This window comes from Mustela lutreola, chromosome 2 (genome assembly GCF_030435805.1).
Source record: "Mustela lutreola isolate mMusLut2 chromosome 2, mMusLut2.pri, whole genome shotgun sequence".
Lineage (NCBI taxonomy): Eukaryota > Metazoa > Chordata > Mammalia > Carnivora > Mustelidae > Mustela > Mustela lutreola.
In genome coordinates this window covers 12103121-12113822 of record NC_081291.1, presented here as the reverse complement: position 1 = coordinate 12113822, position 10702 = coordinate 12103121, and the positions used below count along the sequence as shown (strand labels likewise).

The 10702-nt window shown below is 59.4% G+C and overlaps 1 protein-coding gene across 3 annotated transcripts in view; it reads left to right on the top strand.

The window, feature by feature from the left end:
* The window catches only part of NOTCH3 (notch receptor 3), a 33756-nt gene continuing 23054 nt past the window's right edge, over positions 1–10702 (top strand). For 2 of the 3 annotated variants that reach the window (XM_059160285.1, XM_059160284.1), the window contains exons 1-11: positions 7–196; positions 2793–2871; positions 6413–6555; positions 6635–6973; positions 7063–7185; positions 7271–7504; positions 8110–8265; positions 8359–8544; positions 9201–9314; positions 9722–9835; positions 10398–10631. In XM_059160285.1, coding sequence (XP_059016268.1) covers positions 79–196; positions 2793–2871; positions 6413–6555; positions 6635–6973; positions 7063–7185; positions 7271–7504; positions 8110–8265; positions 8359–8544; positions 9201–9314; positions 9722–9835; positions 10398–10631 — 1840 coding nt within the window. In that variant the 5' untranslated portion in view covers positions 7–78. Of the gene's footprint in view, positions 197–2792; positions 2872–6412; positions 6556–6634; positions 6974–7062; positions 7186–7270; positions 7505–8109; positions 8266–8358; positions 8545–9200; positions 9315–9721; positions 9836–10397; positions 10632–10702 lie in introns of all 3 variants that reach the window. The other variant, XM_059160286.1, reaches the window with a different exon arrangement.

Here is a 10702-nt window from a genome sequence, read left to right as displayed (position 1 = left end):
CGCGGAGGCTGGCCCGGGACGCGCCCGGAGCCCAGGGAAGGAGGGAGGAGGGAGGAGGGAGGGTCGCGGCCTGCCGCCATGGGGCCGGGGACCCGGGGCCGCCGCCGCCGCCGTCGCCCGATGTCGTCGCCGCCACCACTGCCGCCCGTGTGGGCACTGCCCCTGTTGCTACTGCTAGCGGGGCCCGGGGCTGCAGGTGAGGGGCTGGGACCTAGCGGGCGGGACTGGGTGGGTGGGTTGGGGGAGGGTAAGAGCGGAGTTTAAGGACCCCCGAGTCTGGGACTGGGGAGCTGGTCTGGAAGACAAGGACTAGAGCGGGGGCAGGGAGCAGGAGCTCGGGGGCTACGTGCCAGTCCCGGGGGGGACAGGGGCTCAGTAGGGGGAGGGGGCAGGTCCCCAGAGGTCCGAAGAATAGGGGTCCCGGAACGATCAGAGTTGCGGATGAAGGGACCCAGGGATGAGGGACTGGAAGCTTGAGGTGCGGGGATCAGGGACGCAAGATCGGGGGGACCAAGAGTCTGGGGCTTGCTCCCAATGCACGTCGGTCTGCAGTCTTGGGAAAGTCACGATTGATGCCCAATACCCCCAGGTAGGGGACCCCTCGCACAAAAGCCCCCCTACACACCCAGGGCTGGCCTGGCCGGGCGGGGGACGGGGAGGGGGCGCGAAGTTCTCGGAGCTCCGAACTCGGGGAAAAACTTCTCAGGCCGGAGCGCGGCAAGACCCGGAGCCGGAGTCGGAGCTGGAGGCACATCGGCGCCCGCGCCCCTTTCCCCGCCCTCGGCCCCGCTCCCTCCCCTGGCCGCAGGGACCGGGAGGCCACGGGACCCCGCCCCCGCGAGGGGAGGAAAGGGAGGGCGGGGGGCGCGAGCCCACGTGCTCCTCTCCAGCTCCAGCGCCCCGTCTCCGCAGCCCGAGCCCCTCCCCAGCCGGCCGGGGCCCCCCGCCCCTCCCCCTCCCCGCTCTCCCTTCCCCCGCTTGGGACAATGGCCGCGCCGTCTAGACACCCCCTCCCCCCCGGGCCGGCCTCGCGCTTTCTTTGCCAGACAAAGCGGTACGGGCGGCGGGGCCTGGGCGGGGGCTGCGGGGGCGCACACCCCCAAGGGAGGCCTGGCCGGCGGAAGAGGGACACTTGCCGAAAGCCCCTGGCCCTGGGTCCCAGGGAGCCGCTGTGGGGCTCGGCGCTGGGAAGGAAGGGCCTGCACCGCCCAGCCGGGTGCCCGACGGGGCAGGATGGGGCAGGAGCTGCCGCCCCCGCGGGGCCAGCGCGCACACACACATGGCCTGTCACACAATCTGTGGCACACACAGCCCGGGGTCACACAGGCAGCTAGAGACGTGCACACACACACGCACACGCAGTACACCCGCCCAGTGGATATGCAGCCCGCACACTAACATACTTGCACATACAATTGCACATGTTCATACACACCAAGGATCAGCAGCCCAGAGCCTTGTACTCGCTGCCTGCCTACATTCAGACACACACAGATCCAAGGCATGCCTGCACCCAGTGTAACACATGCAGAGAGGCACACCCAACCCATACACAGACACACCTGAGAATACACTAGACCCAGAGACACACAGCTGTGTACCATATGAATAGGGCTCACGTGCATGGGCACCCGTGCACACATAGATGGCGCAGGCATTTGTACACGCATGTACTTCGAGCACACGCACACATGGCTCACATGGTCTGCTGTTCATTGAGGCCGGCAGTCTGTGTCACATGGCTCCTACTGTGAGTTCCCAAACAGCCACAGGCCCTTGTCTGGGCGGTAGTGTCCTGTCTCTCCCTGTCCCCTGAGGAAGGGGACACATGCCATGTTGTCCTCTTCGCGTGTCCAGCTCAACTTATGTGTCTCTCCCTCTCTCTCTCTGTACTTCTCTGCCTTCTCTCTGTGTCGGCTGCTTCTAGTTTCCTTGTGTCTGTCTCTGTTTTTCTCCGTCTCTCTCCGTCTCTTTCCATCTCTCCATCTGTGACACACACACACACACACACACACACACACACAGAGGTCCCACACCTGCCGACATACGCAGTTCTCACACACACACACACACACACACACAGAGGTCCCACACCTGCCGACATACGCAGTTCTCCACTAGCTCACACCCAGCCGCGTCTGGCGCAGACCAGTCTGGCAGGACAGTTAGACTGCCACGCCCCAGAGGGACACAGCCCTCAGGGATGAGGACTCCGGACCGGGCAGCACATGCCTACTGCCAGCTGCCCCTCCCTTCAACCCACACTCTATCCCTGCAGCATCCAGTGCTGGCTGGGCGTGGGGTACAGGCCTTAGCCCCTCTCACCAGAGCACCACACAGCTCTGCGCAGCTGGAGCAGATGCCCAACATCAGGCCAACAAAGACCCAGGGGCCCAGGCCTCCTCGCCCCTGCCCTCTCCATTACCCTGGGATCTGGGCACACAGCCCCGGACCTCCCTTCAACGCTCAGCACCCTCACTTCCTGCCTCTGCACCCCCCATTCTGGCAGCTTCCTGAGTCCCCACATCTGGCACAAGTCAGCACCTCCTCCTGCCCGCCCCTGCCTTGTGGTTCCCAGGGCTTGAGCTGGCAGGGACAGCTGCAGCCCCAACAGCTGGAGCCGGGGCGGGGGGCCGTGGGAACTGGGGATGCGGGGGCTCCATGCACCCACAGAGACACCCCCAGCCCGTTGCAGCTGTTGCCTGGGGGAGGGAAGGATGGACTTTGTCACTCTGAGCTGGGGTTCCTGGGTGCCTGACTGACCCCCCCAATTTTCCTTTGCCCCCACACAGCACCTCCTTGCCTGGACGGAAGCCCGTGTATGAATGGAGGTCGTTGCACCCAGCTGCCCTCCCGGGAGGCTGCCTGCCTGTGAGTGCCTGGCTCTGTGCCATCAGTGGGTCCTGTGTGGGGAGGTAGTCTGTCTTCTTCCCTTGCCTCTGTGTCCACCACCAACGCCTCTACCACTTCCTACATGTGTATGGCTTGGGTAACCTCTTGTTCCCCATTGGAATTGAGCAGGGTTAAGAAGTGAGGAAGGTTAAGAGCAGGGGCTCTGCAATTTGCCTGGCTGGGGTTCAGATCCCACATCGTGTTGCTGACTGCCTGGGACCTAAACCCTTTAAGCTTTGGTGTCCTGGTCTGGAAAACAGGCACATTAAACCCCACTTCACAGAGTTCTTGGCTGCCTGAGGTAATGTGTAAAGCCTCTGATGGAGGTAGTTATTATTCAATCAACAGATCTTCAGGGACCAATGGCTTGGCAATAGTGGGCACACCAATTGCATCTTCCCATGTCTCGACCTTTAGTGGCGGGCATAAAGGGGGCTGTAATACAGCTCTGCAATGCCACTTTCTTGTTGTGTGACCTTGGGTTAGTCACTTCTCTCTGGATCTCAGAAATAGGGGCACTTCCCCCTGGCTTGTGACCATGAAGGGGCTAAGAATTCAGTTGTTAGATAATATAGGGAAAGGCAGAGGGTTGACGTTGCTGAGCAGAGGCTGGGAAAGAACTGAGCAGAGGGAGACAGAACTCAGTTTGAATTCTGGGCTCTGGGATACCTTGAGCAAGTGCTTTGAGCTCTCTGAACCTCAGTTTTTGCATCTGGAAAATGGGGCAATCATAGTCCCTCTTTAATGGGGTTGACTATAAAGATTAAGAGACCCTTCATGGGATGAACTCAGTGTAATGCTCAGCGAGCAGTAAGTGCTCTATAAATAGGGAAGAAGATGATGATGAAGATTAGTAGGGGCACAGGTAATACGTGCCATAAAGGTGAACGTCTCAAGGTTTTGGGGAAATGGGTAGGTCCTTTTATAATATCTGTTGTTAGTAATAGTAGCCATTGATTGATTCATTAATGTATTCATTTATTCAACAACAAATTGAATGTGTGTGCCAAGCTGGGCGGGTCTGGGGTGACTTTTGATCCCGGAGAGCCCCTTTGAAGTTACACACGCGCTTTGACTGGAGCCCACTGGGGCTCACCCAGGTGGGGACTTAGCCTTGCCAAGCGGGTTCCTCGGGTTAGGAGTCTGCGTTGGTGGGGGTGGGGGAAAGTGTGACCTTATCTGGAACCACTCACCTGGGAGGCGGAGCCGCGGGGCCTGGCGCCTGCGCAGTGGAGCTCAGCACCTGGAATACAGCCGACAGGTGAATGCTGCCGCGGCTGCTCCGCCCCTCAACAGGTGAATCACCAGCGCGCGCGGCGGCCCGGAGCCCGGATTCCCCGGAGTGGAGCGGGCTGTTCCGCGAGCTGGGCCGTGAGAACCACTCCCCACGGGCCCCCCAATCTCCTTCAAGGTTCCAAATACTCGTGTCTTTTCAGGAACGTCCCAATATGTCACTTCTCCACGAATCCCCCCTTAGCCTCTTCCTCAAAGTAGCCTTCCAAGGCAATGTCTCTGTCTCCCAGTTCTCGCCGCACCCCCTCCCCTCCCCTCCCCCGCCCTCCCCTCTCCTCCCCTCCTACCGACCCCCAACCAAGAGTGTTCTTCCCCCTCTCGGCTCCCCCAAAGCCCTGGCTGCGAGGCGGGGCGCGGGCGGAGGCTGGAACCGGCCCGACCGGTCGGCGGGGGAGCGGGGCGCAGAGCGTGGGAACCCGCCCGGGGCGTCGGGAGGGGGCCGCGCGGCCGCGCCCAGCCTGGCGGTGGGACCGGCAGTCCCCCGCGCCCGGCGCAGCGCGCCCTCTCTCGGCCCGCAGTAGTGACGGACGTCCTCACCCTGCGGGGCTGTGGGAAGGGGGCTGGGAGCCTGGCCCTCCCTTCTCAACACCATTGGCACCCCTGCCCTGCCGTGCCCCGGCCTGTTTCGCTGGGGGCCGGGGTGGGGGATCTTGTGGGTGACGCTAGGAACTGAGTCAGCTGCCTGAGGTTAGCCCCAAGCGGCTGGGATGAGCTAGAGGGAGGGAACGCGCCAGGGGTGGGCAGCGTCGGGGCGGGACCTTGGACCCTCTTGCCAGTCTAAACCCTTCCCTCCCACCCTGCCAGTGTCCCTCCGTCCCTCCTCTGCCTCCGGAGGTTTCCAGTCTTAAGGCCAACCGCCTAATTTCCTTCCTACTCAAGGTTTTCTTGGGGAGTTTGGGGAAGGGGCTGCAGGCCGGAGGGCTCTCTCCCAGTCAGAGGGCACCAGCACGGTGGTCCACCTCCTCCTCCCAGTGGCAGGAAGGGATGTCTGAGTTACACTCTCTCTCCACATGAGAGCTACCCATCTGTGAACTGAGCTGTGGATTTGGGTCTGAATGTTTGCCAGGCCAGTATGTGGAACTGGCTGTCCTGCTGTGTTATCTGTGTATGTTTCTGAGTCTCTCTGTGCCAGAGTGGTTGTCTTCTGGAGTCTGAGACTTTGCATTTGCTATTCCCTCTGCCTGGAAGGCTCTTCCTTACACAACCCCATGCCCTTCTCCCTTACCTTCTTCAGTCCAAAAAGACCATGTTTGCCTGCCTTCCTTACTCATCTCCCTCATCCTGTGTCCTAGTTTCCTGGCTACCATAACAAACCACCAAACACTGGGTGGTTTAAAGAAGAGAAATTTATTCTCACAGTTCTGGGGGTCAGAAGCCCGAATTCCAGGTGCTGGCAGCCCCGCCATCTGCAGGGCCTTTCCAAGAGAATCCTTCCTGGCCTCTTCCATCTCCTGGCAGCTCCAGGAGCTCCTGGGCTTGTGGGTGCAACACCCTGTGTCTGCTTCTGTCTTCCACTTGGCCTTCTCTTCTTTCTCCCATATCTCCCTCGGCCAGTGGATTTGGGGGCCCATTTGGAAAATCCAGGATGATCTCATCTTGTTATCTGTCACTTAGTTACCTCCACAATAAGGTCAGAATCACAGGTTCTGGGACATGGGCATTTCTTTCCGGGGGCCATGACTCAAAACCCACTGAACTGGGGTGCCTGGGTGGCTCAGTGGGTTAAGCCTCTACCTTCGGCTCAGGTCTTGATCTCAGGATCCTGGGATCGAGCCCCACGTAGGGCTCTCTGCTCAGCGGGGAGTCTGCTTCCCAAACCTCTCTCTATCTGCCTGCCTCTCTGCCTACTTTTGATCTCTCTCTGTCAAATAAATAAATAAATAATTAAAAAACAAAACAACAACCCGCTGAACTCTTCATGGCCCTTACCACCCCATGCTGGCATGTTATCTCATTCATGATTTGTGTATCTTCTCTTTGCCTAGCTTGGTTGTGAGCATAAAGAGGGTGGGGATGACTTTTAATGTGTTTGCGACTGTATTCCTATTGTTAAGAACACAGTAGTTAGTCAGTGAATGTTGGTTGCATGAATAAACGGGCGTGCCTGATTGTTGGGCTACTTGCATGTGTATTTCTTGCTGTCACGTGTGTGTTTCTCTGTGTCTGGGATGCTTCTGCCTGGTACCACCCTAGTACTTCCCTAATACTAAGCTATCTCTGCCTACAGGTGCCCGCCAGGTTGGGTGGGTGAGCGATGCCAGCTGGAAGACCCTTGCCATTCGGGTCCCTGTGCTGGCCGGGGCGTCTGCCAGAGCTCCGTGGTGGCAGGCACCGCCCGGTTCTCCTGCCGCTGCCCCCGTGGCTTCCGAGGTAAGGGATGGTCTGGAGGGAAGCCCAAGCCAGTCAAGCATGTGAACAGCCCAAGCTCACCCTCTTCTGGTCCCTCTAGGTCCCGACTGTTCCCTACCGGACCCCTGCCTCAGCAGCCCCTGTACCCACGGTGCCCGTTGCTCGGTGGGGCCCGATGGCCGGTACATCTGCTCCTGCCCGCCTGGCTACCAGGGCCGCAGCTGCCGAAGCGATGTGGATGAGTGCCGGGTGGGAGGGCCCTGCCGCCACGGTGGCACCTGCCTCAACACACCTGGTTCTTTCCGCTGCCAGTGCCCAGCTGGCTACACGGGGCCACTGTGTGAGAATGCTGCCGTGCCCTGCGCCCCCTCACCGTGCCGTAACGGGGGCACATGCAGACAGAGTGGCGATCTCACCTATGACTGTGCCTGCCTTCCTGGTGAGGAAGCTGTGCCCTGGGGAGGCAGCAGGAGTGCAGGGACAGCGGGCCGCCTGGCAGTGACGGTCTTTGCTTTCCTCCCCTGCTAGGGTTCGAGGGCCAGAACTGTGAAGTCAATGTGGACGACTGTCCAGGGCACCGGTGTCTAAATGGGGGGACATGTGTGGATGGCGTGAACACCTACAACTGCCAGTGCCCTCCTGAATGGACAGGTGAGCAGCAGGGCTGAAGAGAGCCAGGTGGCAGACCTTGGGTGGGTGTGCAGCGGGTGTGGACTGCTGTGTCTGTGTGCCACAGGCCAATTCTGCACGGAGGATGTGGATGAATGTCAGCTGCAGCCCAACGCTTGCCACAATGGGGGCACCTGCTTCAACACTCTGGGTGGCCACAGCTGTGTGTGTGTCAATGGCTGGACCGGCGAGAGCTGCAGTCAGAATATCGATGACTGTGCCACGGCTGTGTGCTTCCATGGGGCCACCTGCCATGACCGTGTGGCCTCATTCTACTGTGCCTGTCCCATGGGCAAGACTGGTGAGTGGCTGTTTTCCTTCTAGGGAGCAGGGAGCCATTGATGGTTCTATAGTGAGAGCAGGGATGGAGTCTGACTTGAGTGTTAGAATGATTTGGGGTACAGGGTGAGCCTGAGAGGGGTCTAAGGAGATGCTGGCCCACAGTCCAGGGCAGGAGCCATGGGAATAGAGAGCTACCTGTGACTGAGAAAGAGATGGGACCTTTGCAAGCGGCCAGGGTCAGGGAAGGTGTTTGGGAGGGGGACTTGGATATGGAGGACAGGGCGAGTCAGGCAGAAGATACCACAGAGGCAAAGACTTGAGAGTATGTACTTAGAAAAGGAGTCAACATATTTTAAAACAGTGTGTGGATGTTTCCAACTCATTTTCGAGTGGTTCCGAAATACAACAACAACAACATAAAGCTTATGAGAGTTGAATCTAGGTGGTGGGCCTGTGAATCAACTTTGCTGTACATTTGAAAATTTTTATAATAAACAATTGGGGAAAATAGCTCCTAAATACACTGCACGTTGATAGAAACAAAAGACAAAACAGTATGTGGCGGATGTGAGACCTTTGGCAGAGCTGGAGGGTCCCTCCCGAACTCTGCCAAACGTCTTCCAGGGCTTCTATGTCACCTGGATGACGCCTGCGTCAGCAACCCCTGTCACGAGGATGCTATCTGCGACACGAACCCCGTGAATGGCCGGGCCATCTGCACCTGTCCACCAGGCTTCACCGGCGGGGCGTGTGACCAGGATGTGGATGAGTGCTCTATTGGTGAGGGGGGGTGTGTTGTCTGAGGGTTGGGAGGGAGGGGAGAGGTGGGTCCTTAGCCACCCACACTCACACTGGCCTTGCTTCCTCCTGCAGGCGCCAACCCATGTGAACACCTCGGCCGGTGCGTGAACACACAGGGCTCCTTCCTGTGCCAGTGTGGCCGTGGCTACACTGGCCCGCGCTGTGAGACTGATGTCAACGAGTGCCTATCCGGGCCCTGCCGCAACCAGGCCACATGCCTTGATCGAATAGGCCAGTTCACCTGCATCTGCATGGCAGGTGCGTGGCGGGTGTGGCTAGGGCGGAGCCTGAGGCTGGGGGCGTGGCAAGGGAAGCCTGCAGGTCACGACACCTCCCTCCCCCTTTCCTGGTGAAACTGTCTGGAATGGAACCCTGAGATGAGGTGGAGGCTGGGCCAGAGTAGCAGCTTTGTGCATGGCTGGGGCCACGGTCAAAGGGAGTCTGTAGAACCTCCGATGGGCTGGGACTGGAGTCTGTGCCTTATGACCCACTGGGGGGCGGGAGATGATACGAGGGCCGGACCCGGAGCTGGAGTGGGTCAAGGTGGAGCCTGCAGACAGTCTTGCACTAACCCTGAGATGTGATGGAGGCTGGGCCCAAGGTTACGTGGGTGCTGGGCCTGGTACCCGAGGACCCGGTAGAGTGAGGACTGCAGAGGGAAGAGAGTGGTCTGAAGGGAAGGCCCATAGGGAGGCTCATAAGCTTTGGCCGTTGGGATCCACAGTTGGGTGAGGTCCATCAAAAGGTCAAAAGCTGAATCTGGGATTGGCCCTGGGGGGTGGGGATGGGGAAGGCCAAGCAAGGCTCAGAGGAACCGTCGTCTTCGGGTAGGAAAGGGATTACCTTCCCATGTGCTCTCCCTTTAGACCAGAAGCTAACCCGCACTGCCCTAATCCCCCTCCCTCACTCCCCAGGCTTTACAGGCACCTATTGTGAGGTGGACATGGATGAGTGTCAGAGCAGCCCGTGTGTCAACGGTGGGGTCTGCAAGGACAGAGTCAACGGCTTCAGCTGCACCTGCCCCTCGGGTGAGGACCCTGGGCCAGGGAGCCTGAAGGAGACAGGTCCCTGCAGAGGCAAAGGCTCTAGGGGAGCCCTCTAAGACCATGTTAGTGGATAACTTTCATAACAGAAACCACGTGCTATGAAAAACCTTGAAATTAGTTTAAAACCAAGTTGGGGTGCCTGGGGGACTCCGTCGGGTTAAACCCGATTCTTGATCTCAGCTCAGGTCTTGGTCTCGGGCTTGAGTTCAAGCCCTGCGTTGGGCTCCACGCTGGGCACGGAGCCTATTTAAAAAACAGACAACACACACGCACATTAAAAACTAAGTAAATGATCATCCCACTCATCCCACCCAAACAAGGCAGGGCTGGCACGGGGTGACGTCTCTGACCCTACCTGGGCCTCTGCCCATCCCACTTCCCACCCTAAGGCTTCAGTGGGGCCATGTGTCAGCTGGATGTGGATGAGTGCGCGAGCACACCCTGCCGGAATGGAGCCAAGTGTGTGGACCAGCCGGATGGCTATGAATGCCGCTGCGCAGAGGGTGAGAGAGGGCCAATGACAGGCCAGCAAGAGTCTGGGGGTGGACAGAGGGGGGCCAAGGCAAATAACAGTCTTGGGGACAATTTGGGGGCAGGGCTACAGCAAGGCAGGACTCGAGAGAGCCAATGACAGAGCCAGGGGGTGGAGCCAATGATGGACGTAAGCAGTGGTAAGGCTAGGAGTGGGGCCAATGGGTCTGCCAGAGAAGGGGTGCACTTTGGTAGAGGGGGAGTGTCCAAATCCCTCTACACCCAGGCACTTCCCATGTGTCCCTATTTCCAGTCCAGAGTGGGAAGTGAGGCGGAACAGGGCTGATAGGGTAAAGACTGGAGGAGAGGTTGCAGTTGGGGATGGGATTTATCTGTGCAAGTGTCTTGGCCAGGGGCGGGCGAGTCCTGGAACTTGTGGCTAGAGGGAGTTAAGGGGCGGGGCCTGAAGAGAGCCCACCTCCTGTTGGCTAGATGGGCAGGGCCTGAGGTAGAGCTGGGCGAGGATTGGTCCGAGGCCACGGCTGCGGGCAGAACCTTGGCAGGTGGGTGGAGCCTGACCCTCTGGTCCTCCAGGCTTTGAGGGCACGCTGTGTGAGCGCAACGTGGATGACTGCTCCCCGGACCCGTGCCACCATGGGCGTTGTGTGGACGGCATTGCCAGCTTCTCGTGTGCCTGCGCCCCGGGATACACAGGCACACGCTGTGAGAGCCAGGTGGATGAGTGCCGCAGCCAGCCCTGCCGCCACGGAGGCAAATGTCTAGACTTGGTGGACAAATATCTCTGCCGCTGCCCTCCTGGCACCACAGGTGGGGCTGGAGGCCGGGTTGGGGCAGGAAAGGCACAGAGGCTTTGGGAATGGTGCCCCTGGCGGGACTCA